This window comes from Cyanistes caeruleus, chromosome 21 (genome assembly GCF_971803275.1).
Source record: "Cyanistes caeruleus chromosome 21, bCyaCae1.hap1.1, whole genome shotgun sequence".
Taxonomy (NCBI): Eukaryota; Metazoa; Chordata; class Aves; order Passeriformes; family Paridae; genus Cyanistes; species Cyanistes caeruleus.
In genome coordinates this window covers 8,474,043-8,501,894 of record NC_141721.1, presented here as the reverse complement: position 1 = coordinate 8,501,894, position 27,852 = coordinate 8,474,043, and the positions used below count along the sequence as shown (strand labels likewise).

At 48.2% G+C, this 27,852-nt stretch overlaps 1 protein-coding gene across 1 annotated transcript in view; it reads left to right on the top strand.

Moving 5' to 3' along the window:
- The window catches only part of ACACA (acetyl-CoA carboxylase alpha), a 97,196-nt gene that overhangs the window by 59,023 nt on the left and 10,321 nt on the right, over positions 1 to 27,852 (top strand). Inside the window, 10 exon segments of the mRNA XM_086859362.1 lie at positions 6,833 to 7,102; positions 7,538 to 7,635; positions 8,099 to 8,219; positions 8,643 to 8,753; positions 18,507 to 18,650; positions 18,755 to 18,875; positions 20,667 to 20,763; positions 22,179 to 22,275; positions 22,951 to 23,086; positions 27,507 to 27,684. Of these exon segments, the coding sequence (XP_086715488.1) occupies positions 6,833 to 7,102; positions 7,538 to 7,635; positions 8,099 to 8,219; positions 8,643 to 8,753; positions 18,507 to 18,650; positions 18,755 to 18,875; positions 20,667 to 20,763; positions 22,179 to 22,275; positions 22,951 to 23,086; positions 27,507 to 27,684 (1,373 nt within the window).

Genomic DNA, 27,852 nt, shown 5'->3' with positions numbered 1-27,852 from the left:
GCAGAAAAATGTATTTTATGCTTCCATTCCATCCTCCCTACACAGTTTGTATCAAGGTGTGTGGAACCTCCCACTCTAGAGCAGGATTTACTCAAGAGTTGCAACGAGCTGATGTTGGGCATGGCAGAGTCACTCCTGGAGCTCGAGCAGGATGAGGCTTTGCTGTTGTGGTGGGTTTAGGTGAGGGGGTCTTCCCATTAGGAAGGCAAAAATTGCACCTTTGGAATGGCTGCAGAGTAAAGAGAGCCACTAGAAGATGTGGTGGTTATTTTTGTGGGAATTAGTAAGTGAATGTTCTAAAGTAATTTGGAATTTGAACAGTTCTAAGTGATGGTATCGTTTATTTTTTGTCTTGGTGTAATTGAGCCATATTTTCCTAAATACACAGCTTCAGGTTTACAAAGGCTGTGTTCAAAGCCATCAGGGTAGCGATGCAAGGAAGCAGTTTTCCTCACCATTTCCTGCATGGATCTCGTCAGGGGGAAGCTTTGGAGTAGGATTTTTGCAAATGGCCCCTGATGGCGGCTGTGGGGTCGCTGCGGCCTTGTCTTCTGCTGGACTTGAGGAGAAATGTTTGAACTGGTCTAATTAAAGGCGGAATGAGCTATTCCCTGCACTCCCAGTGCATGCTGAGGCTGCTGGGGAGCCTTGTGCCATCATCTTTCTCTCTTTCCCTGCTCTCATTCAGCGTTTGAGTGGATGGTGGCTGGGGAAATAGCAAAGTCCCTCAGGGACGTCGCTCTGTTCTTGCTGAAATTACAAGCACAGAGCTGCCTGGGCATGAACATGTAGTGTTTACTCTGCCAGTATGAATACAAATAGTCTTATTATAAGAGATTCTGTACCCAAAGACCACCAAAAAAAAAATTAGGAGATTTTTTTTTAACCCTTGGTAGACTTTGTTGTGCTCAGTCTGTAAAGAAATTACATGGCTGTTGTGGTGTGTGGAGTGTTGGTATTTAAATTAATCTGATCTGATGTGATCTATCAAATGCCTTTTGCCCAAAGGGGTTGGGGAGGTTGTGGGCTCCCCATCCCTGGAAGTGTCCCAGGCCAGGCTGGATGGGCTTGGAGCAGCCTGGGATAGTGGAAGGTGTCCCTGCCATGGCAGGGGTGGCACTGGATGGGCTCTGAGCTCCCTCCAACTCCACAGTGGAGTCTGTGCCCCAGAGATCCAGAGCTGGTTCCAGTGAGCTGACTGACAGGTGAAATAGGAACTTCACAGGTAAATGTGAGATTTTTATTATTATTTTTATTTCTGGCCAGCAAAAAGTGCTGGTTCTCTGAATTCAAAGTAGAGATTGTCCATTGTGTTTTTAGTGAAGAGGAGATACCTGTTGGGAATTGCTGTCTGTGTTAAATGTTGCTGTTGTTGTTGGGTACATTTAGGTTTCTGTTCTCCGTGTTTTGGATCAGAGGCTCAGAGCCATTCCCGCACTTCCAGTGGGAGCCCCACACTGGGGATCAGCTGCTCAGAGCCAGAGCTTGGCCTTTCTGACAGTGACATTTCCTCTGTGAGAAGGGGTCAGGACACTCAGCTGAGCTGAGTGTCCTGAGCGATGGGAGGAATTGAGAAACCAGCATAAAATCCAGGGGATATGTGGGCAGCGTGTTCAGCCAGAGCTGCAATCCCTGCTCTGGCATGGGGCAGGCCAGGACCTCCAGGCTGGGGTTCTCCCTGTCCTCACAGAGTTTGCAAGCAGCATTTTGGGCAAAAATCTGTCTGTGCTTTGAGGAAAATCTTGATGTCTCAAGACTTTTTCCCAGCCCAAGCAGTTTTTCTCAGAAGCTCACGACCACTCCCCATGCCCACCACGCCACTGCAGTAATTAGCTCTTTGCTGTGGTCTCAACAAAGAAGCCAAGGAATTAATGGACTGTGAAAATACAAGTTGCTCCTTATTCCTGGACTGCTCTGGCTGCTCCAGAGCAGAGGGTCCCAGTCCTTCTGCTGCTGGCTGTGCCCTGCCCTTGGGGCACAGCACCACCACAAATGGGGCCTTCTCCCAGCCTCTGACCATCCAGAGGACACCTCTTTTTCCACTTTGTCACAGAATCCCAGACTGGTTTGGGTTGGAAGGACCTTAAACCTCATCCTGTTCCACCCCTGCTGGGGAAATCTCTGAAAGAGTGAGAAATTGGGTGGGCACAGAGCAGTTCAGGAGTGTATCCTCCACTGTTTAAATCACCATGCTGGAGACAAGACCTGGAGCACAGTGACACCCCCTTCAAAGCCCAGGGCTTTGTTCCCAAGATTAGCATATTAGCAGAAATCTCAGTGTGAAAAGGTAATTCCCTCAGCCCCTGGCAGAACTCAATATTCCTTGTCAGTCCTGAGCCAGGCATTCGGATGCTTTTCTATAGCACTTTATGTATTTTGACTACAATTTCCCCTGATCCTCTGGCACCAGGAAAGCACCAGCTGCTGATAAGACCCAACTAATCTTCAAGGACAAGGAGAAAGTGATGTAAGAAGGGCCTGCAGCAACACCCCACATCCCCCTTCATCCCTCTCTGCCCATGGAAAATGTGTCATTTTCCCCACTGGCACTAGATGTCACAGTTTTTCCTCCTCAGCAGCACGAGGATCAGAGATAATCCACAATCACCGCTGTTAGCTGGAGCTTTGGCTGCAGCACCTTTCCTGGGTAGCTGGGAAGGTTTGGCCAGGGGAAATTCAGGATGGCAGAGGGCTCCTGGAATGCTGCTCTGGTGGCTTTCCGGATTGCCAGAGGCGGAAAGGTGTAGCTAATGCATTTTATACAAGCACAGCTTAATCGTTGAGCTGCATGTTCTGCTTTGTCACCCCCTGTTCCTGCATTTTATGGCAGGCACGGGGAATTAAAACAGCAGCGAGAGCTGCAGATTTCTTGGAGGGTTTTAAAATCCCTAAATCCAAGCCTTCCAGGAACAGAGATGGAAGTGGTGGCACAGTTTTATTCTCTGTTGTTACAGAGATGTTTGAACAGGTGTGTGTGAATCACACAGATACCGTGGACAGGAATGTTTTTGCCCACAGGAAAGCTCCTGATGAGGGTAGTCTCTTGCCCTCTGTAATGTATCTTTATCCATCTGTAACTTCAGGAGGAATTTCTCCATGGAAAGGGTGGTCAGGCACTGGAAGGGGCTGCCCAGGGAGGTGCTGGAGCCTCCATCCCTGGAGGAGTCCAAGGAATGACTGGATGTGGCACTCTGGTCTGGGTGACAGGGTGGGGATGGGTGACAGGTTGGACTCGATGATCTTGGAGGTCTTTTCCAGCCTGGATGGTTCTGGGATTCTGTGACACCTTTCCCTGAGTCACATCTCATCCTGGAGCTGTTCCTGCCATCACTCAGATCGTGCCAGCGTGCTTGGCTGGGCTGCCACCACCACGCTTGGATTGCTGAGGGACACCTTTTCCAGAGCCAAGAAGGAATCCTGAGTTTTGGCACTCCAGCCTTGTGGAGGCATGGAGCTGGAATGCCTCTGGCAACCTGTGTGCACTCTGCCCTTTTCCTGGGAGCTGGTTCATGCTCCAGATAAAAATTGGAAAGCTCTGCACAGTTTAAGTGCAGGGAGTCGCTCTTTTAGATCCGAAGTTCCAGGCAACACTTTCAATTGATGAAATGCCAAAATTGCTGCATCTGTATCAGGTGAATACCCACGTTCAGCATTCCAAATTTGGATGTAAATGGATAAAATGAAGCCTGGCCTTCAGTCCCCAGCTCAGCACTGCCCTGTAGTGAGGGAAGTAGAATAAACCAGCACCGATCTCTTCCCTCTGGTGCCCAGTGACAGGACCTGAGGGAACAGCTGGAGCTGTGCCAGGGAAGGTTTAGGTTGGGTATCAGGAAAGGTTCTTCCCCTAGGGGGTCGTGGAGCACTGAACAAGCTCCTCAGGGAATGGTCAAGGCTGCCAGAGCTCTGGGAGCGTTTGGACAGCGCTCTCAGGGATGCACAAGGTGGGATTGTGGGGGTGTCGTGAGTTGGACTGGATGATCCCATCCAGCTCAGGATATTCTGTGGTTCTGTTGGCTGCGCTTCTCCAGGAGTTACAGACCTGCCAGAAAGAGCTTGAAAAGCTCCCTGTCCCTGGCACCAGCTGGCACTGGCACTGGCTCCCCTCTGCTCGGAGCCTGCAGGGAGGGAGCCTGGGATCGGCTCCTTCCCCGTTCCCCTCGGTGCCTGTTGTCAACAGCTCGGGCTGCCACCAGCAGTCAATTTGGAACTGCATCAGTGTGTGTATTACTGTTCCCATCGATAGTGCAATTAATGTTGAAGTCAATTTTGGTGTTAATTTTAGGCCATGATTAGTGTTGACACTGGGTGTCAAACGAGCGGCGTTTACGAGCGCCGGGGAAGCGCCGTTCGTTAGCGCGCCCGTTTTACTGGCTCTTAATGCTTCCATTAAGGCCAAGATGGAGTGGGAGAAGGTGTGTGTAAAATTATACATCTGAAACTTGGGTGTCATCTCCGTGTGTGTCGTGCAATTCTGCGGGGCTGGGGCCGTTCAGAGAGCAAATGACAGCTGAGCACTGAATCCTAATCACAGTTTGGAGCATCAGAAATAATGATCACTTCTGATCGGGCCTTGTGAATAATTCATCCCCTTTGATTTTCACGTGCTGCCCACTGATACTTTTCAAACCAAATGTGTTCCTACAGGAGAATAATGGTCCCACTTCTTATGGAAATACCGGGGCACAAATCATTTTGCCAACATAAAAACAGTTAAATAAGAAGGTTCCTGCTTTTATTTTTTCCTCCACCTCTTCTTCACTCCTGGGTGTGCTGGGAATGGAGCTGTGGCAGGAGCAGCACTTCCAAACTGTGCTGCCTCTTCAAAAGAGCCTGTTCCAAATCCAGGGCTGCTCACCATCACCTGCTATTGCCTGCCAGTGCTCTTAGGTGATTAGCTCAGCCTGGCTAATTAACCTGGGAACTCTCCAGTTTTTGGAGTGCTGCCGTTAACTTAAAAATCTCATTATTCCTTTTTTTTTTTTTTTTCTGGAATAGAAAGCCATTCTCCACTGCCCATAAATCTCAACTGAATCTAGCAAATTCATAGCAAAAAAAATTCCTTACTTGTGCAGATCCCCATGGCTTTTATTACTGGATAAATGGCACAAAACATGTGAAGAATTGGGGAGGTAAAAGACACCCGAGTTAATAGTGGTGCACTTTTAATTCTTCTTTTCCTTAACTGTAGAGGATTGTTCCATATTTCTCAACTGTAAACTGTTCTCTGGAGCTTGTGCCCGGGCTAGCTTGTTTTCTGTTCTACTGATGAGCACTGGCAAAAGGGACTTTACTGGTGTAGAGGACACGCTATCTTGGGCTAGGAAACTATTCCAACACTTCTTTTACAATCTGAATTTTCTAAATAAGAAGTGCCTTAAATCGGCCTGTTTCCTGTGCTGTCAAAAATCATCAAGCTGCTGAAAGTGAGGAAAATCTCTTACATCCTGGTGGGTGGGATGGACTGTGGGACCAGCCCTGATCCATCACTGGTCCCTCAGCCCTGGCTGATGGGATCAGTGTTGTTGTAAGGAAACAACTTTCAGGGATTTTTTTCTCCCTTCTTTGAATCTGCTGCAGCATGTCTCTGTTCCAAACGCTGCAGATGGATGCTGAGGTGGAACTGTAAGTCTGCAAATATTCAGAGGCAAACAGATTATTCCCTTTCGACTTGTCAGAGTAGGAGTGGAGGAATCCAAGGAGAAGGTGAACTGAAACACTCTGTTAACTTGCAATCTCAGCTCTTGGAAGGAGAGGTGTAAGGAAGGATCTGCCAGTAGCTGGCTGTAATATTTTTGGATTGCTGCCTGCTTTACTTCCAATGACCCTTTGATTAATTCCTCTGCCTCTTTATTTTTTTTAATGAGCCTATTATGGCATATCTTATTGCAGATGCTGATTGGATCTGGGCTGTGTATTGTGCCATTTGGATGTGGATTAAATGGCACAGATCTATCTGCTGCCTCTCCCCCTCCCGCTTTAGTTCATCATGCTCAGAATTCCGAGGCTCCACAATGAGAGTCTCAGCCCTGCTGATTGCAGAGGATGTGCAATCGGCTTGAGGAATGTGTACTCAGAGCTTATGATCCTTGGGCAAGCGGGGACTGGGTGATGCATGTGGCTTTCAAGGGACGCTGCTGTTCCCATCTGTTAATGGCATTCCGAGCTGGCCCCGGCTCCCTGAGGGATGGGGCAGGCAGGGGAGGGATGCTGCTGATCCTCCAGGAGAGATCATCCCGTGATTTTTGGAAAAGAAAAATATGCAGTTAAAGAAGTGTTGCTTACCCGGGCAGGTTTGGGATGGAGCTGCTGTAAAACTGGAGAAGGAAAAAGGGGAAGAGAGGAAGAAACGAAAGGAAGGATGGGGGGAAAATTTGAGATAGCAATGGAATAAAAAGGTGGTTCAAATGAGGGTGTGGGGTGTGCAGGGAAGGCTGAGCAGGTGGTCAGGAGTCGTGTGCAGCAGCACATCCCACCTCACCCTGGGAGCACAGGGATACACAGCTCCCTGCGAGAGGGACGTGGGCAGGACGTGTTGGACCTGTGATAAACCCCTGAGCAGGGAGAGGGAAATCGGTGTCCTGGTGGGATGAGAGCAGTGGAGAATGAGCTCCAAGTAGTGTGGGAAGGATCAAGTGCTTCCAGCTGTGCTGTGCACTGGCAGAGCCCATCAGAGCTGCTGTTATCCAAGTTCCCAGGGAAAATAGACCAAGCCCAAGAGAATCCAAGAGACCCATTTCTTCAAATAAGAGAAATGATCCCTGTGTGCCTCCCTCCTTTCACACCTTGAAGACACAACATTTATTTTGTGCTGTTCTCTGCTCTTGGACTGCAGATTGGCATGGTGGCCTGGAAGATGACCCTGAAGACGCCGGAGTATCCGGAGGGCCGGGATATCATTGTCATTGGCAATGACATCACCTACAAAATCGGCTCCTTTGGGCCCCAGGAGGACGTGCTGTTCCTCAGGGCGTCTGAGCTGGCGCGGGCTCAGGGCATTCCCCGGATCTACGTGGCTGCCAACAGCGGGGCCAGGATCGGCCTGGCAGAGGAGATCCGACACATGTTCCACGTGGCTTGGGAGGACCCAGACAACCCCTACAAGGTGAGGAACTGGAGGGAAACTCTGCAGCAGCCCACAGGAGTCTTATTTTGATACCACCTCTTCTAATAGAGATGAGGGTAAACATTTCTCAGAGTGTCACCTCCAAAGTTCTCCTTGGTATTGGATCTGGAGCACTGGAAATGTCTGAGGCTAAACTGGATGGGGCTGGGTGCAATCTGGTCCTTTCTAACCCAAACCATTCCATGTTAGGATTTTACCACTTCCCAGGCAGCAGACTGGCATCCAGATGGAGTCAGTGCTAAATACTGCACCATTCCCAGCTTTCACTGGCCCCAGCTGCAGCGTTGAGAGAATGGTTTTATCACTCCGTGGGATAAATTCTGTCCCATTAAAGTTTCTTTTCAGAAGGGGTTGCAGGGGATCAGGAAGGGACTACAGGTGGGATTGGGGTGAATGAAATGTCTTTCCCCACAGGGGTACAAATACTTGTACCTGACTCCTCAAGACTATAAGAAAGTCAGCGCCCTGAACTCTGTTCACTGTGAACACGTGGAGGAAAATGGAGAGTCCAGGTAGGAATTAAAAGCTTCCTGTTCATCCTTGGGTGCTGCCTGGTGTGTCCTTGTCCTCAGCTGGGGCATTCCTTAGGGTTGGGGGTGGAGGTATGGAAGAAGGAAGTGAAGAAAATGTGAGAGCCTCTTTGTAATCCTTGTTCTTCTCCTTTTCCCCGTTGTCTGCATTCCCTTCCTTTCTTGCCCTTTTTCTTATAATCAGCCTGCTCCTCACGTCCTGTGGGAATGACAGGACACTTTTCCCAGGCCTTCCTCCCCCTTGGCATTTCCCCTCGCAGTGCTGCTCCTGTGGGAAGGTTCTGTGGTGCTGCAGGATGAGCCCTGCACAGCTCCTGCCCGGCCTTTATGCACATTTCTCCTTGGAACCTTAATGATATTTAGTCACTTTTCATTTTCTTTGTAGCAAACTGATTCAGCAAATCACTGGACCTTGTGACTCAAAGGCTGTCTGTATCTCCCTCAGGTACAAGATAACGGATATCATCGGGAAGGAGGAGGGGCTTGGAGTAGAGAACCTCAGAGGATCTGGCATGATTGCTGGAGAATCATCCTTAGCCTATGAGAGTGTTATCACCATCAGCTTGGTAATCCCCCACTGCTTTCTATTCTTCAAATGTATTGTCTGTTTCAGCTGAAAATCCTGTGATGATATCCCAAACATCCATCTGGGATCAGCCTTCTGGCTGATGGAAATGGGCTCCTGTAGGCTTTGAGCAATGCTCCTGGCACCAGCTCCTGGCCTTGTACTTGCTCAGCCTGAAAGTTGCCGCTTCTCTTTTGTTGTTTTTATTTTTTTAAAGAACATAAAATACACTTATGCTCAGATCCTGTGTTTTACAAAGTAATGGATTCTGGAATTTTCCAGCGAGAGTAGATTTTATGGCCTTGTACTACAAAACCCACCTAGTTTTATCTCAATGTTTGAATCAATAGGTTGGGGCTGTGTGGAGAGACAGAAATCAATGCCTTTGGTTTGGTTTTTTTTCCCCTTTTTCCTTTTTTTCCAGGTCACGTGCCGGGCAATTGGGATTGGGGCCTACATCGTGCGGCTGGGCCAGAGAACCATCCAGGTGGAGAACTCCCACATCATCCTCACCGGCTGTGGGGCCCTCAACAAGGTCAGCCCTTGCATTTCAGTCCTCAGAGCTCTCAGAGTGGAGCTGGGGTTTCTCATGGGGTCCTGGAATGGTTTGGGTTGGAAGGACCTTGAAGGAGGAGAAGCAGCTTTTACCAGAGGTTGTGGGCACGGATTAAATACCAGGAGTAGAGAAGGCCAGGCAGTGTCTGCTCCCACCCACTGGGTGCTGTGAGGGGAAACAGGGCTGTTCCCAGTGTCTGGAAGTTCCTGTTCCAAAATACACGGCCCAGAATCGCCTGAACTTCCAGTCACCCCCAGAATTGTATTAGTTCTGGGGAGCACTGCACCTGAGGAGCTTGGATACTGATTTTCCAGGCTGGAAATAAGATTTCCTGCTGGAAATCTCGGCCGTGGGGTCAGGAGGAATAACTGGGGCTGTTACAAAGAAAACTTACAGCTTCACTGCTAAAGTGGCTCTTTTTTTTGTCCTACTCCAGAGGCAGATTTTCTGCTGTGCAGCCCCAAACCCATTAATCCCACAGCCTCCAGCTCCTCGCCTGGTGCAGACACGGCTCCCAGCCCACTCTGCTCCCATCCCTGTCCCTGAGGGCTTTGTTTCCCTGGAGTTGGGGCTGTGTGCTGTGAGTGCCCTTCCCCATCGAGCAGCTTTGTTCTCAGGCACTCTCAGCACCTGGGGTGCCTGTGCTCCATGGCAAGCTGTGTTTCCAGGAGTGCCTGCCTGACAATGGGAGATAAAGGAAAACAGGCTCTTGTTGAATTATTCCCCTGAATAAAGGGGGCTCTGCAGAAAATGAAGCATTGATCCTATCAACTCTAGGCTGCAGCACCCTCAGTTAGATCTCTTACACACATCGCACACACCTGCATCAATGGGAGGAAAAGAGGCATTTGAAGATCCAGCCTTTAAAAAGAAATTGAGTCAGTTTAGTGCTTGCTGGAGTGCAGTGAGTTGCGTGGCTCCAGCTGTCACTTGCTGGGGATCGGGGCCCTGCAGAGTTTCCCAGATGGCAGGGCCAGGCTGTTCAGCTCTCCCCCTCTTCCCAGGTTCAATCCACTCCCTGCCCATGGAGTCAATGGTTGTTTTCACAGGACTGGATTAATCTCACTGAATTTTCGGCACTTAAAAATTAAGGATACAGACTGAATTAAGCACCTGACATCTGTCAGCAGGCAGAGGCAGAAGGAGCTCCCATCCTGGGAATTTCAGTGGGCTGAATGGTCCCATGTGTCCTTTTCCCTCTTCCCTGCTCTGTTGGGATGTTTGTGTCAGCTCTGAACCTCCACCTGCCTAAAGGTGAGAAGGAACCTGTTGCATCCTATCCAGCTTTCCCAGCAGTGTTTACCTGCCCTTGAGCAGCGGGAGTCCCCACTCACTCCTGGGTGTGTGAGATGTGCCTGCTGCTCCATATCCTCCTCAGCTTCCAGTCCCTGCAGTTCTGCTCAGACCTTCTTGAAGGGATCCAGCTGCAATTGTGTCCAAGAAGTGTGTTTGACGTAGGGAACTGGTGTCCAGAGCTAGCCTGGAATGTCCAAGCTCAGTCTGGCTCTGGAGGATCTGAAAGAAGCAGTGAATGCTGATCCATTGGCATCCTCCTGCCATGGAATCTGGAGTGACTTCAGACTCACCCTGTGCTCCTTGAAACCTGTTAAATGCTTGTCCCTGGGATTCAGATAGCCAGTTTGAATTTTTTGGGGCCATTTATGCCAAGTGTCCCCTTGCAGGAGTGCAGAGGCTGTGTGGGTGTGGGATACGATGTGTTCCTGCTGGTTCCCAGGAATGGGACTGCAGAAAGGGAAACTGTTGTAGCTGTTCTGCGTGGGGTGAGTCAGGCCTGGTGCTGCTTGGAGCAGGTGGGGAGTCAGGGCTGGCAGGGGCTTCAGGAGAGATGATGGCTGGAGCAAAGATAAATACATGGAAACCACCACCTTTGGCTTTTCCCAGCTATGTGCCAGAGATTTGGGACAATTTTTCCATTGCTGACTTTTACATATGTGTGTTCCCAGAGGATGCAGGACAAAGCTGGCAATTCTTGTGTCTGCAAACACATCTTCAAAATGTCTCCTCTCCGCCAGCAGAATGTGCAGCACAAAACTGTTTCTGCAGTGATGGAGACAGTTGGGCTTTCAGAGAGCAGGCAGGGTTCTCTGGGAAGTTGTTTAATTTTATTTTTCTCCCTGTGAAATGCTGGATTCTTTCTAATTATAAAGTGAGTGGAGGGGAATGGTGGCAAACATTCCGTGCATCCAGAGGCGTCGCTGGTCTTGTTCATTATCATTATGTCAGAGCAGCCTGAGGGTTTAGGTGTGGAGGGAAAGGTCCAGCTGCCAGAGCCAGAGGGTGACCTCTGCCTCGGATGATGAGCTCAAGGTCGGCGTGGTTTGGAGCTGCAGCTCCTGGTGGGTTCTGTGCTCCTGACGGTGAGGCACGTCCTGGGGAGACAGCTGGGTCAGAGCGTTCTGCAGCCCCGTTCCCTGGCAGGGAATGCTGAGGCTGGGCAGGCTTTCCCCGTGCTCTGCTGGAGCTGCCTTTGTTTGTCCTGGGCAGGAGCTGCGATGCCCTGGCTGGGGCAGTGCCGGTGTGGGGGGCATGGGGGGCACGGGGCCGTGCTTCAGCTGGCCCCCTTTTGTCTCCCCAGTGCGTTTCAGCAGGGGGTGGAGAGGTGGAAATGCCATTTCCTTGCTCTCGGTGAGCATGTGCCGAGCCCGCTGACCCCCCTGCAAATTGAAATAATGATAATGCGCGTCTCCTGACTGCATCAAAGTATCAGCACATCAAAAGCCAGGAGGCATGAAATGCAAATGATAAAGTGAAAGCAGATGGATTGTGCATGATCGCCTGATGCCCAATGAATTTTAAAAGATGCTGGTTCACATGGGGAGAGGGGCTGAAATAAACACGTTATCCCTGCAATTTTTTTTCTTTTTTTTTTTTTTTTTTTTTGTTCTTGCTGCTCACTCCTGACAATATTTTTTCACACTTCAGCGAGCAGCCACTCCATCTCCCTCCCTCCCTTCCCTCTCTTTCTCTCCCTCTCTCTCTGTCGCTGTCTCTACCTCACACACGTCTCGGGTCATGTCGCCGCAGCTCCGGTGGAAATAATAAGATATAAACCACGAGGTTGTTATTTGCATAGAAATAGCATGGAGCCCCAGGCAGCATGGGAGAAGGACACAGAGATCATTTGTCTAAAATTTTAATGAAAACTTTTGCTGAGGCAGAGATTTTTTTTAAATTTTTTTTTTTTTAACTTCCCCTGCCTCCCCCTTTTTCTACCCCCAAACCTTCCTCCTCCTCCCTCACTCCCTTCCCTCGTCATAACCTGAGCACGGGGTGATTTCAGATGTGCCGTGCCCTGCACCGACACCTTCATTTCCATGGGTTCTCTTTTGAATGGAAGTGAGACCAAAGAGCCTGGCATTCCCCATTCCTGCAGTGCTAATGTGCTTCAAGCTTCCAGGGCTCTGTTCCACTGCACTCCTCCCAGGGATGTTCCACAGCCTGCTGCTGACCTATTTTTAATCAGTTTGCTCCTCCTTGTCTTTTGTGTTTAAAAGAAATCCCGTCCTGGAGACTGTTGTGTTAATGGAAACAAATAGAGGCTTTCAGTCACATTTTCCCTGCAGATATGTGTTCTAGGCTTTTCCTAAGGGAAGCCAGGTTCAGTTGAGACTTCCAGGAACTGCTGCAAGCAGCATTCCCAGCCGTTTGTTATGTAGGTGTTCAACCAGGCTCTCAAACAGTTTATTTTCTGCTGGTGAGGAAGGGCTGCCCCAAAGCTGCCATCCCTTCTGGAGGTGACAGAATTCTGAGCAGCACTGGTTTGTTTCCCTCCTGTTTTAGCTTTATTTTCCCTCAAACTCTCTGGTCTTGACTTGCCTGAATCATCAGGCCCCGTGCTCCCCATGGTTTGCTCAGAGCATCCAAGAGTGCCAAGGATGAGCTGGACCAATCTCAGCTGCAGGGAAGATGAGGGGTCAGAAACTAAAACATGAAACATTCAAGGCATAGTTCAGAACTTTGAGCTTCATTTTTGACAAGAATGGGTCAAAAAAAAGTGGTGTTTGGTGTTGTTGGTTGCATGAGGTCAGAAGAGAATATCTTTGTATTTTTTGATTCAGTCCTGAATTGTGCTGCAGAACTTCTTGGATGCTCTGGGATTCATATAACAGGATGAGACAATAGGTCAGGGCTGCTCAGGGGGCTGTGCCCATGTGAGAGAGGTCTGGACAGCTCAGAGGCTCCCTGGAGGAGCTCAGGGAGGAACAGGAGGCTCACACAGGCTGGGGAGTGATTGCCAACAGTAATATTTACCCTTCAATTTCACAATCTGCAAAAATAAATAAAAGCCCTGTTAGCCTGATGCTGTTTGGGGTTTGTACTGTGGAAAGCTCTTCTTTTTTTATTGGTTTTTTTTTGAGATTCAAGGCAGGGAGAGCTCAGTATCTGCTCAAGATGACTCCAGTCTTGGGATTAGATCAAAGCAATCATGTGAGAGCAATCATGTGAGTTAGAACAGCAAGTGCCAGCCCTGTCATTCAGAGAAGCATTATAATTATTAATGCATGATATGAATCTCTCTGTAGTGGCACAGCAGGACTGCTGGGAAGATCTGTATGGGTGCAGGGTGTTGGAGAGTGCTAAGCAAGGAGGGGTGGGAAGTGTCAACCAGAAATCAGCACTCACCAGCATCAAGTGTTGGCTCCTTGTGTGGAGGCTGGAGCTGCCCAAGGTTATCCCAGTCCTGGGAGGCAGCACAGGCCCCTCTGCTCTGCCCTGGGTGGTTGTGGCAGTGAAGGAGGTGAGAACAGGTCTCAGGGTGCAGCTTGGGCTCTCCCAGAGCTGCCCAGGACCGTGGTGCTGTGGAGGTGTCCCTGGCCATGCTCAGGCCCAGCTAAGCCAGGCTCATTCCCTTCCTCCCCTGCCAGTCAGGGGCTGTAGGTGCTGCAGGGGGTGTGGATGGTGGCACTGCAGGTGACACAGGGGTCCCTGCTCTGTGGATACCTGCAGGATGGATGCCTGGCCTTGGTGCAGATAAACAACCACCACCCTCCACTGCTGCATTTTCCTTTTAATTGCCTTTCTTTAAGTGGTGATATTTGTGTATTGTTCCCATTAGAGACAATTTACGTTCCAGGCATGCCATTATCAGTCCCTTGATGTTTGCTTAGGGAAGAAAGTCTAATAGATTTCTGTTGACTTTTTTTATTCTCCCTCCTTTTATCATTTTTAATACAGATCTTGCTCAGTTTATCTGTGCAGTTGGGGGCTCTGTGTATGTTTAATTCTGCTAAACATGAGTTTGCCATCGTGGCCCTTATTCTGCCAGTCCAAACCTCTTCCCCAGGATTGTGTCCCAGCTCCTGGGGATCCTGCAGGGTGGGTTCTCACTGGAGCATTAACTGTGCTCCCTAATGTCCCACAGGAGCTGAACTTTCCAACCCATCCCAGAATTATTGGTCCTGACCATCCCTCTTGGGATGTCCCCAGGAGGACACCAGGGTGAGCAGCCTGGGGCCTTTCCTGTAGAAATTTCCTTGTGATTCTGGAGACGTGATGGGAACTGTAGGAGCAGCACTGGAGAACTGCAACATTTCTTATGGCTAAGCCTAAACTCACGCTGGAAGGTGAACAGAGTTTCACTGTCCTGGTGAAGAGGTCCCTGCACTGCAGCCTGTGCCCCCGGGGTCTCTGAGTAATGGGGTTCTCTGGGGTCCAGCAGGTGACAAAGAAATGGCCAAGATCTTCAAGTTGGAGACAACCCTTAACATTGTTTATAGGGTTCATATCTAGATTAGGGAACCCCTGGCTGAGACAGGTGGGATTTATGGGTGTTGGCACCATGTAGAATAGGGGCTGTAATTTTAGTTTACGAAGTGTATTGAGTCCTTTTGATTTACCACTGACTGAGGGAGTGACCTTGAGCAAAACACACGCAGGGAGAGGAGAGAGGGGCACGAGGGTTTTGACAAGACATTTTTCATTTGGAAATGCCACTTCACCGAAACTGAAGCTCTTCAGAAAAAAGTATCAGCTTGGATGAGCTTCTTTGGAATTTTTTGGGTTGAATGAAAAGTTGTTTGGATTTTATTTCCCAGCTGACTTTTCTTCCCAAATTAATTTTTATTTTTAATATGCACAGCAAATATTTTAGAGGTCATTTGGAGCCTGTCTGATCTCAAGTTTGTACTTCAGCTCTCAAGATTGCAAAACTTGTTTTTTTTGTTTGCTGCAACCTAGAAATTTTCCTAAATCCTCCTCGATAACCACAAGGTGGAAAAATGTTCCCACCAAAAACGTGAGATGCTGCAAAGAGACAGAATCTCTTGTGTGTGTGCCCAGCTGTGGAGCCCTGCTCCCTGTGTCTCTGTGAGGAGTGGTGGGATCCCCAGGCAGGAGCTGCAATTCCCTGTGTGCACCTGGCTGCACTTGCCCTGCTCCCTGCCAGGTGAAGTGCAATCGCTCTTCTGCCCCTTCCCCCTCTGATCTCGCCAAATGCAAGCAGGGAAAGACTCCACCAGCAGGACCTGCCTGTGGATTTGCAGTCAGGAGCCATCCCCAATAACCATCAGGCTGTCAGCTCCCCACCTCCCCCCAGCTCCCACCTCCCCCATCACTCACCAAAGGGAAAAAAGAGCCGGAGCTGCAGCTTGAAATATATCATGCAATAGTGTATCATGAATTTCTTGTGAATCACATTGGAGAAGCAGGTTTATTTATTTCCGAGACTCTAAATCAATACAAAGTAGGTCTCTTAGTTCTGAAGCTGGGATGGAGTGGGAAAAAATGAGCCCATTGTACTCTTAAAACTTTGGGGAAAGGAGATGACAGCTATATAATTCCATTTACCAGGCACTAGGGGCTTTAATGTGAAGGTGACAGGGAGCTCTTTGTGCATTTAGAGCACCATATCTTCTAAATAAAAGATCTGTAGACTTGATAGTGGAGTATAGCTCTGCCTTTAATAATCTCCAAGCATTAGACCGAGCCAATCTGTTCCCAAGTCAGAAGGGTCCCCCACCGAACGCTCGTAAATTAGAAGTGCAGGAACTGCACGGATTCAGGGATTAGGAATGCAGGAAGGGCAGAGAGGAGCTGTCTGTGCTCCCACTGCCAGGCACAGGGGCTGTGCATTCAGGAAGGGCTCTGTGCTCAGCTGGGCTCTCTTCCCTCTCGCTGCTTTTCCTCTCTAATACATGATCCGTGTGGGGGAAGAGCTGGAAATGAGCACTGAGCTCTGTCGAGGCTTGACTGCACATAATAGCAGGCAGGTTGGAAGTTCCTGCATTGTGTTCCTACATTTTTTCTGATGAGACATTCATTCCCATCATTTCTGCCTGTTTATGAAAAATAGGCTATTTATAGGACGTGCATATGCCTCTTCTGCTTCGTGTTTCTGGCAGACAATATAAATTGTGGGATGGGAATTGCAATTATTGAAATTATTTGGATAAAAATCTGGCAGTTATATTTGATATAAACACATGATATGCTTGGAATAATAACAGCACTTATGTTACATAATGATTCCCATTCAGGCCCTCCAAGCTGTCATGTTTTCAGATCTTTCATCCTGGGTGAAACAGATGAGCCAACCCAGCCCTCAGCCAGCCCAGCTTTGCAGGGAAAGTCCCATCTCTCCAGCAGCTCAGGTTCTGTGAGGAGAAAGCAGCTGCTCAGCATGGGCTGGAGTGCTAGAAAATTATTAATATGCACATGAACCTGTTGAGGACCATCCTGTAGAGGCTGTTAGAATCCTGGCTCTGCTTGTGTTTGCCAGAAGATGCTCTGAAATAACAAGAAATATGGTTTCCTAATGGGTTTTTTGAAGATGAGATGAACTCGGTGTTGGCAGCACTGCCCAAGTGTTTTGGGATGTTTTGGAAGTCTTCTCCAAGGTAACAAATGACAGGACAGGAGGAAATGGCTTCAAGCTCTGCCAGGGGAGGTTCTGGTTTGAATGTGAGGAAGAATTCCCTCATGGAAAGAGTTTGAGGTCCCTTCCCACCCAGACCATTCCAAGATTCCCTGATCTCCCAACCCCCTGAGTGCCCAGTGCCAATCTGGGGATGGAGCAGCTCAGGCTGTTCAGAGCTCACCTGTCCCCTCTCACCTGCACATCCAGCTCATCCAAATCCCAGCTCAAACTCTCCTCAGAGCAGCTTTTCCCTGCAGCTGGGCACCCTCTGCCCCTGGCTCCATCCTGCTCTGGGATCTCCCACCCGCTCCAGGCTCTGCTGGAAGGGCTGGAGCACTCGGGAGAAGGAGCTGTGTGTTTATCTTGATCTCCAAAAAGGGATTTAAGGGTGAGAGCAGTGGTATATTAGGCTGTTTCATTGCCTGTCAGCGCTGCTAGACCTGAGCTGTCTGCAGAGTCTTCAGATAAGCAGGAGCACAGGCCCATTTTGCATGTACATGCGTTTGCATTAGTTCAGAGAGGGGGAGTTTAAATCCTCTTTATTTTTATTTTCCTCTGTGGGAAGCGTTTAGCTAGGCTTGTGCCTGGCATCTGGGTTTTTCTTATCCTTGAACCTAAATCTGTGCTGCTGTCTTCTCTGCCGTGGCTTTGCTTGGCACTGATTTTGTTAGAGGAGGAGGAGGAAGGTGTTTGAGCTCAGAAGGGAGACTCAGGAACACCCCTGTGCTAAAACACACGCTGAATTCTATATTTGGGGATGAGTTTTGTGACATCTGTGCATGGTTTTCTTCTGTACATAAACCTTGACTGGCATCTGCCAGCTCCTCTGTCCCCAGAATGAGCTGTGCTGGGTGTCTGGGGGAGGCCAGGCTGGTTGTGTACGTTTGAGGGGGTTTTTAAGATCCAAATGAAGCAGGTGTGTAATGTCCTCTGTCTGTTAGAAAGACTCAACCCATAAAAATAACAAACGGCGTGTATTTGCTGGAATGTCAAAGTTATGAGTTTATTTTGTAATGATGTGCTCCTGCCTTCATGAGGTAAACTGGCCGTGGCAGAGGTGTTATTAGTAATATGGAGTCAGTGGAGCAGAAAGCCAAGTGACCGAGAGATCAGTGTATCAGTCAGGGAGAGGGCAAATGGGAAGAGACAGCAGGAGAATGAGAAAAGAGCTGCGCTGCCCAGGCTCAGATTAGAGATGGAGCTGTGCAGGAGAATGAGGAGCCCTAGCCTGCTGCTGTCCAGCCTCTCCAATGAGCTGCTGAGCCTTTGTCTGTTTTTTTTTTTTACCCCTCAGTTATACATTTAAATATGTCCACCCTACAGTTTCCTTGGAGAAATTTGGGATTAGTGAGCTGAGCTGGGCTCAGCTCACTAGTGCGCTTTGGTCACTCTGCTGCCTGGGGAAGGCAAGTGGGAAAACTGCCTCAGTTTGTCCACTGATATCATTTCCCTTGGGGATTGTAGAATACAGAATGGTTCAGGCTGGGAGAGCCTTAAAGATCCAGTGCCATGGGCAGGGACACCTTCCACTGTCCCAGGCAGCTCCAAGCCCCATCCAGCCTTGCCTTGGACACTTCCAGGGGTACCCACAGCTTCTCTGGGCACCCCACCCTCCCAGGGAGCAATTCCTTCCCAGTATCCCAGCTCTCCCTGCCCTCTGTTCTCTAGGGATCGCTGTTCAGCAGCTCTTACCTGCACACAGGGCTCGGGAGGCTGTGCTGTGAGAGGTTGGCTCCATCCTTCTCATTCCCACGTGATCCTGAGGTGCTGCAGGGATGGGTTTGTGAGCGCCTCCTCAGCCAGCACCTCCTGGTCACATCCCAGTGCTGATGGCTTTCCCATTTTTCTTTCCCCAGGTGCTTGGACGGGAAGTTTACACCTCCAACAACCAGCTGGGAGGGATCCAGATCATGCACAACAACGGGGTGACACATGACACTGTCTGTGACGACTTTGAAGGAGTCTACACCATCCTGCAGTGGCTTTCCTACATGCCAAAGGTAATTCCTGGGCCTGCAGAGGTGCCACTGCTGGCTTTGTTTGCAGGGTTTTGGGAAAGGGGGCTCTCACTTCACTTCCTTCAATATTTTCCTTTTTCCCTTAGAACATACACAGCCCTGTGCCCATCCTGAAAGCCAAGGATCCCATAGACAGAACCATCGACTTTGTTCCCACCAAGACCCCCTACGACCCTCGCTGGATGCTGGCTGGACGCCCCAACCCAAGTATGGCCAGGAGATGTAGCAGCTGCTCTTGTTTCAAGGCTCTTTGCCAGCTTTACAACCCAAATATATTTCAGAGTCTGCAAAATAATTAGTTCTAAGCAATACAGATATAATATACAAATATTTAGTTTATAATAGAATTTACAATTTAGAATACATATAACATATATAATATAAAATAATAAAATATAAATATATAATATATAATTATATATAATATAAAATAATAAAAATATTAATAAATATATCTATTATCTATGATATGTGATATATTTATTTTATATTATATATACATTCTACTTAATATATTATATATATAATTTATAGTAATGTTCATCTGGAATATTATTTATAAATACTATCTAAAAGTAGCCTATAAATCCCGAGTGCTCAAGGACACCATTCTTTAATAGATGAAATATTTACTTAGAATAGTTACTTTTATGGATTTTTTTTTTATGATTTAAGGGAAAGTTCTTCCACAGAGGGTCTGTAAGTTAAAGGAATCACAACATTCCTGCAGATCTTGGGGAGCTGTGTTGGCACCACTGTGGTTGTGCAGCCTTGTACAAGCTGCAAACTGGGTGACCATTACTCCTGCTGTTATTAATGAGTTTGGGGGGCTAAAATGAGATTTGTGATAAACTAAGTTTTCTGGTTTTGGATAATATTTTTTCATCATCTCTCAAGCAATTCATCCAGCTGTCTGGGCGCCGCAAACGCCGGCTTCCAAATCGAGTGACTTCAGATTTTAATTTAGTGGAAGCGTTAAGGAAAGCAGATGATTCCCTGTGATAAGTTAAAGCAGATATCTCCTAGGTGAAAAGTTAAAGCCATTTATTAGAGGAGATATTGCCGTGATATTCTTCAAACTGACGCCCGACACGAGGCCAGAATCTAAACGATCAGCTTCGGGCTCGCGATAAAGAGATAATTTTGAAATGGATGGTCACATTTTACAGTGGGGCCACAGAGGCAAGGAATGTAGAACACAGTAATTACAAGTTTGGGCTTGATAAAACACTCTCCATCCTGTTTAAGTCAGCAGAGGTTAGCGTGCTTGGATCTCCACTTTTTAATTGGTTTTGGACTTGGGTTTGTAGAAGCAGAGGTGCTTGTTCAGAGGAAAGAGTTCCCCAGGAGCTCTGTGCCAAGGGGGGAAGCTGGGAGGGATTTGGGGGTTTGGAGGGATTTTTTTGTGGGTTATTTTTATGCAGAACTTCCCAAAACCGCAGTGCAAAGCAGGTGTCCCCAGAGAGTTGTGATTTCTGTTACTGGCTCTAAAATATCATTGAAATTTTCGTGTTTAGTTCCTGGGTTTCTTCAACATTCCTTCTTTCAAGGAAAGATTAGGCAGGATCAAGAGAAGAATATGAGATAAGTTTTAAAATAGAAATAGATGTGTTAAAAACCATCTTTAATGACTTTACTGCCTTTTGACAAATGTTTGTAGTCTTGAAAAAAGCAGAGTTATTTATTTAAAAGCATGGGAAGTCCCTCTGCTGTCTGAACCCCATCGTTTAACAATAAATGATGCTTTTGCTGATAAATTGCTGTCTTTATGCAGACTAGGAAATGAAATAAGACATGATGGCTGAAGGCAGACAAATGCTCAACTGTCTAATGCTCCCTTGTATTGTCATCTATTTAAAATTAAATAAATAAAAAGACAGTGCCATGTTCTCCAGTTGGCATTTTTAAGCAAGTTTGAGTTGCTGCTTTGATATTCTGTTTTCTTTTTGCCCTCTCTCCTTCCTCCTTTGATATTTCCCTTTTTTCCCTTCCCTTTAGATCAGAAAGGGCAGTGGCTGAGCGGGTTCTTCGACCATGGCTCGTTCATGGAGATCATGCAGCCCTGGGCACAGACAGTCGTGGTGGGGAGAGCAAGGTAAGTTCTGAGATGTTCTGGACAATTGTAGAAATTGAGTTTGGGCTATGCTTTGCATGTCTCTAGAACACAACATTCCTGTGATTATTTCTTTCTCTGTCTATGTGTACGTATATCTATTTAATAGAAAGAGTTGGAAAGAAAGGGATGAGATGACCTTTAAGGTCCCTTCCAACCCACTCCTTGGCTCTATAATTCTATAATTTAAAGGCTTCCAGGCTAAGCAGCGTGCCAAGGATGGAAATCAATGATTTGGCAAAGGCAGAAGCTCTCTGTCCATGCTCACTTCACTTGCAGTTCCTTTCTTCTGGCAAATTCCAAGTGGCTTTGGACTCTCACATAGCAGGGATATATAACACAAATGAAACAGACTCCTTTCAAAAGCAGTGGCACTTTGAAAAAAACAAATATGAATGTATTCTTCTGGGATTGTTACTGTAAGTGCTGCCAAAACTCATCTCTTGTATGTATGTTTGGAATATGTGTGCTGTTGGCTGTAAATTGTCTTTTATTATTCTATGGCAACTTGTCCAGGGACACACTATAAAACAAGATGTAGCATCTTCATGTGCTAGCCTGATAAAATTTATATGAAGTATTATGGAAAACAGAAGTTGTTTTGAGCTGTTTTCAAGTTCAATAAATAACTGTAATACTTGGATAAAGATGTTCTTTATTAGGTCACATGGGCCCTAATATAGAAGTTATAAGTTACCGATTTAAGACGGCTTCTGCAATTACGGGGTTCCAGCAGACCCTTAATCATAGGGAATGGGAATATTTCCAGCCCCTCAGTGCACATGGGCCCTGCCTCTTCCCTGCCTGTTTGTGTCTCATCAGCTCGGGGTGGCTGGGGAGGGAACAGGGGCTCTGCTGGGACTGTCCTGGCAGTGTGGTGTCGGTGGCTTTTGTGTGCAGGAGCGCCTGGCTGCCCTGGCAGGCAGAGCTGGGCACCCTCCCTGTGTCCCTGCCCATCCCTGTGTCCCTGGTGTCCCTGCCCATCCCTGTGTCCCTGCACCCACCTGGCAGTCACCCTGCAGCAGATCTGGACAAAACACAGGGAGTGTTTAAAGTCCCTCCCAACCCATTCTGGGACTCTCCAATTTCTCAAGACCATCAGTACCAAAATCTGGGTGATGGACACATGGATTTACTGCTCAAAATCTGGGTTTGATTTATTCTGTTTAATTTTTAGAGGGGAATGTGCTCATTTTTGGAATAGATTTTGCTTTGAGAACTGTGACTTCTCTGGAGCTCTCCAGCCTCGTGCCTTGACTCTGCAAAAGTCCACAACGCTGCTCCTGTTTGTCTGTCCTGGGTGTTGGGACCTGTAGGAGCAGGATGGGAATTTGATGTGTCTGTGTTGGGATGTGTAGGAGCAGGATGGGAATTTGATGTGTCTCACCTGTTTGCAGGCTGGGAGGAATACCTGTAGGAGTGGTTGCTGTAGAAACGAGGACGGTGGAGCTCAGCATTCCTGCTGATCCTGCAAACCTGGACTCAGAGGCCAAGGTGGGTGGGCCATGTGCTCCTGTCCGTTTGTCCTCTGCAGATGTCCCTGTGGAGGGAGCCCCTGTCCAGGTGGGATTCCTTCCTTCCTTTCCCTGGATGTGCAGCCCATGCTGAGAGCCGGGAGTGCCTGGCAGTGCTGGGAGCAGTGCTGGGAGCAGTGCCTGGGCTGTTGTGTGACCCTTCCTGCAGGAGACACATCCCCAGCAGCTCTGCTTCCCTCAGGGCTCAGGGGAGGGGCAGGGATTAGGGCCCAGGGGATGTGACAAGCAAAAATCACTTCCCTGCTCTCTTGCTGTGACTGGAGTGTTCCAGGGTCACCCCGCTCTGACATTTTGCTGTTCCTCTGCCTGATTTCACAGCCCTGGCCCTGCTTCATCTCTTCAGGGTTTTCTTTTCTCCATGTCCTTTTCTTTCTCCTCTCCTTCCCCTCCTTACAGCATCACAGTCAGGCTGTGTCCATACTTATTACATATTTTCTTGGCTGAATTAAAGGCAGTGCTGCTGTTGAAGCTGGTGACAAAAGGATTGTCCCAATTTTGCCGTGGCCAAGCAAGTCCCACCCATTTCATGTGCCATGTTCCTCACTGTTTATCCCACATCTCAGCTCCTGATGATCCTCCTGTGTTTTACATTAATGTGCTTCAAGGCCTGACAGTGGATTTTTCTTCCCACCAGATAATCCAGCAGGCTGGGCAGGTGTGGTTCCCTGACTCTGCCTTCAAAACAGCCGAGGCAATCAAGGACTTCAACAGGGAAGGGCTGCCCCTGATGGTCTTTGCAAACTGGAGAGGCTTCTCTGGGGGAATGAAAGGTAAAGCATCACTTTGGAACTGTCCTGGGGGTGGTTTTGGCTCTGTCTTGGCTGCTCAGAGCACCACAGAGTGCTGCTTGAAATGTTGTGAAGTGCCAAGGACATGAGATTGATACTATCAAATTTGAAGTAAAAGATGAGATCAGGGCCTCTTACCTGGGTGAGAGAAGTTGCAGGAGCTCTGAGCTGGTGGAAATTCTCAGGGTGGCAGAGGCTGCTGGGCTCTGCTGGCTCCTCAGCTGGGCACAAGGAAAAGCCTTTGAGTTTGCAGATGGAAAGGGCAAATTTTTTCCCCTCTGGAAAATACCCATGGCCTTTGAGGGTGGGTTCTGCTCCCTGTGCTGCTACTGCACTCCCTACAAGAGTTGTTTCCCCAGCCACACAACTCACTGGGAAGTTGTTGAGGTATTTATTTACCTCATTTGTATTTATTTACCTCATTTAGTCCTTAAATATCATTTTACTTTAAAATGCTGGATCTGGCCTTGCTGGGTTCCTCAGAAGCTGAGGAGTTTTAGCTTTGGAGTTGGGTGGAACAGGCAGCACGAGGATGTTAATATTTATACTGCATATCGCAGGTTATTCCAGCCAGCTGGCAGGAGGAGGAGGAGGGAAGGACAGAGCCATTTTTGCACCTTGCTCCTTGCATTTTCCAGCCTCCTGCTTGCTGCTGGTGTCTCCTGACACTCTCGGTGTCCCTTGGGGAGTTGTTTGCAGTTTTGGTTTCAGTGCTGGCTGGGGATTATGCAGGGAGGGAAAATAAACAATTATGCCACCCCTCAGTGCACACAAACACACTGCCAGGAGCCGACTGCACTGTGGGTAAAATGACTCCAAAATTGTGTGTAATGAGTAGGAAAAGATTAGAGACAGCTCTTGCTATGCTGAAAATTGACATTAGTGAAGGGGGAGGGGGAAAAAAAAAAAAAGGGAAAAAATTAAACCCCCTCTTTCCTAGTCAGCCTGGGAGGTCTGATTTCTGCTGTAAAATAAATAAATAACACCCTAAATAAAGGCAGCTCGTGGTGGTGGTGGCTTCCCCAACGAGCTCTCTCCGTGGCCAGAAGGCTCCTGAGCATAATGCAAAATTAAATTATGAAAAACTGGCTGGAATATTCCGATGGAGGAGCCATTTGGCAGGGGTTTATTTGGGCGAACCGGCGGTGACCCACGACGGGGAGACATCAAGCGTGAAATTCCCTGGAAATTAGCAGCAGGGTCCTGGGCTCGGCAGGGAGGGTTTGATCACATGCAAATCCCCCCGACGTGAAACCCCCGCTCGCCAAAGGGGGCTCCTCTTTCACTTCTCCTTTTTGCCCAGGACAGGTGATAAATAACAATAAAAAAAGAATAATAATGATAAGAATTGAGTGGTGTGGAGAGGCTGGTTTGGAGCTGGGTGCTGGCTTGTGTGTCTTGGCCAGAACTGTCCAGGTCCCAGGTGATGTCGCAGCCAGGCTCTGCTCCAGCTCCAGCAGATCTCTGGCTCTGGGAGGGCTCTGGCTGCCAGGATTGATGCACACAGGGGATGGGGACACCTGGAGGGGGCTGTGTGTCCCTGGGGGTGGCTCTGGGCTGGGGGCAGCAGCAGGGAAGGGGCCAGAGCTCGGTGGGCACTGCCCACCCTCCTGCAGCCCCAGCTCTCCTGGGGACATCCTGCAGCCTCTCCTCCTCGAGAGTGGCTGCTGCTGGGAGCCCCAGATCTCCTCACTGCCATGGACAGCAGCACCTCTCACCAGGCCAGGTTGCTCAGGTTAGGCTGAGGTTTAACTTAACCCACGAAATTTGGCCTGGAGCACCATGAGGACCCTTTGGTAGTGGCATTCAGAGAGGAGAATGCTCCTCTGGAGATTTGACAGCTCTGGGAGCACCAGGGGTGACTCCAGCCCCAGGAACAGCAGCAGCTCCACCAGCCCTGCTGAAGTGTTGAGAGTGCAAAGCACTTGGTTTTATTTAATAACAAATATTAAGGTTTAATCAGCTATTTAATCAGGATCCCAAGGCTGCTGGGACATCCCAGGACACTGAAGTCCCCAGAGGGACCATGGAGGGGTGAGGTTCATCCTCCTGGAAGACTGATCCCAAAAGATCCCATAGGCACAGAAATGCTTCCCTGACCACCTGGGAATAAAATCCTTTCCTGGTGACACCTGAGGAACCTGAGGGAGCTTTGGAGCTGTGAGAAAGCATCAAGTTCCCCCAATTTCTCTGCTCCTCCTCCCTCTGCCCTGCTCAAACAATTAGTGCTGCTCTTCTCTGCACTTCACCTGAGTAAAATATATACCCGTGGCAGGAGTGAAAAATGTATTGCTAATTACACAATTATTTTATTATGTAGCACTAGTAAAAAATGTCTAGTAAAGAATTAATTCAGTTAAAATAATTTGAATCAAGCAATTATTTTCTTAACACTAGAATTAGCTGAAAGTACTTCAAGTGGTTTATTACTAGGACTACATAATAAAATAATTGTATAATTAGTAATAAATTTGTCACCCCTTTTGAGTCTTTTTCTTTGCTCAGGACAAAGGGGAAGGTTGGAGTTTTGTTTGGTTCTCAGTCCTCACTGTCTCTGCTAGGATTTATGTTTATTCCCAATTAGAGGGAATAAATTGTTCTTCCTTTTGTCAGCATTTGATACCTTTTAAATAACATGAAATTCCTTTTCTTGGGTGTTTGGGCAATGACCTTGGAAATGAAATGGAGAGATCCTATCAGTGGTACCTATTAGTGGTACTAATATATATTTATGTATGTTTGTATATTTTATATTTAAAATATAAAAGAGTGTGTTTCCCCAAGAGTCAATTGCTTAATTATGTTCATGTTGCTTACCACTAAAATGAGTGTTAAATGACAAAGAGACCTTGGCTGGAGTCTCTCTCTTCCCCAGAATTGAGGCTTTTCTCCAGGGGTAGAAGGATTTTAGATGAATAAAAGTGTCTCAGTGTTTTCAGACTGTTCCTGTTGCAGCAGGTGTGAGGTACATAAATGCAGCTCCTTAATTTTCTCTGCACTGGTATTTTAATGGCCAGAAAAAATGAGGCAAACTGGGAGGGTCCAAGCTAAAAACTCGAATGATGGAGGGGGCTGGAAGAGAGGTGAGGCATGGATGGATGCCTCCTCTCTGAGGATAAACCCCACTGAGAATCCTGCTGCTGTTTGTAGGGAGCCTGAAGGAGTGCAGGCATGGTGTAGGGTGGTACAGGGGGTAGTGACATGAAATTAATGTGGAGGGAGGGGAAGTTTGGCTGAGTTCTGAGGGAAATCTCATCTATTTGGCTGTGGAAATGCCCCTAAAGAAGCAGTAGATTGATTGTTTGGGGTTTCTAAATGGGAGCCTTCAAAAGCACTGTGGAAGAAACGGTCCTGTGTGAACAAAGAGGTGGGCTAGATGAGCCTAATAACTATTTTTCATTTCTTGTATTTTGATTTAATACTTCTAGATATAATTATATGTAACAAAATATATATATTCAAGAGTGCCCGTTTCCATTACAAACTGTATCCATTAGAAACTATATCATCTCATAGAAATTCTTCTGCCTTCCCTTTTCCTCTTTTATTTAAATCACCTTTGGGGCTGATATTTTCAATGTACTGTCTTTACACAGTGGAGTTGTTCTTATTAATTTTGAGCAAAGTGCCTTAAACAAATTTTAATGGAGGAAAAGCGGAGTGCTCTTCCCCATCCCTCCTCACACACATTTTTATGAAGATCTGGAAAAGCTCTGCTGCCCTTAGGTGCATTTTATTCACATTACATGAGTTGTGGGACAGGTCCAGCGCACTAAGTCTGAGATTGGGCAGTACAGATGTACCCAGCCTGATTTCCCAAGCTGTGGGAATGCCTGTGGGCTGGGAAGTCAGGGATGGACCATCCCCAGGGCACCTGGTGTGAACTGAGGGCCTGCAGCTTTGGCATGGATGTGCTTTCGTGGAAAGTCTCCAGAGTGGATTTCCAGAGAGGAGGTCCCACATCTGGACTGATGTGGGAGCATCCTGCAGGCTGGAGAGGGACTTTTCCCAAGGGCCTGGAGTGACAGGATAGGGGGAATGAAATTAACCTGCAGGAGGGTAGATTTAGACAGGACATCAGGTAGAAATCCCTCCCTGTGAGGGTGCTGAGGCCCTGGCACAGGTTCCCAGAGAAGCTGTGGTTGCCCCACCTTTGGAAGTGTGTGAAGTTGGGGCACTGATGAGCTGTGACTCCAGGCTGTGTGTCCTTGTCCCTGCCACATCTGACCAGCTGTGTGTCCTTGTCCATCCATGTGGCATGTGACTGTCCTTCCCCAGCCACCCTGCCCATCTCTGTGTCCTTGCCCAGCCACCCTGATCATCTCTGTGTCCTTCTCCAGCCACCCTGCCCATCTCTGTGTCCTTCTCCAGCCACTCTGACCATCTCTGTGTCCTTGCCCAGACATGTATGACCAGGTGCTGAAGTTTGGGGCCTACATCGTGGATGGTCTGCGGGAGTACCGGCAGCCCGTGCTGATCTACATCCCGCCGCAGGGCGAGCTGCGCGGCGGCTCCTGGGTGGTCATCGACCCCACCATCAACCCCCGGCACATGGAGATGTACGCGGACAGAGAGAGCAGGTACGGAGCCCTGTGCCAGGAGCCACCAGCTGGGACTGCCTGGGGTGCTCCCTGTGGCCTGGGACACTTTGTGTCCCTGGGGCTGGTTGCTCCCAGGTGGAATCTCGTCTGCGTTTCCAGCCTGGACAAACCGGAGCTAAAAGTTCTCCTTTGTTGTGTTGCCCTCCC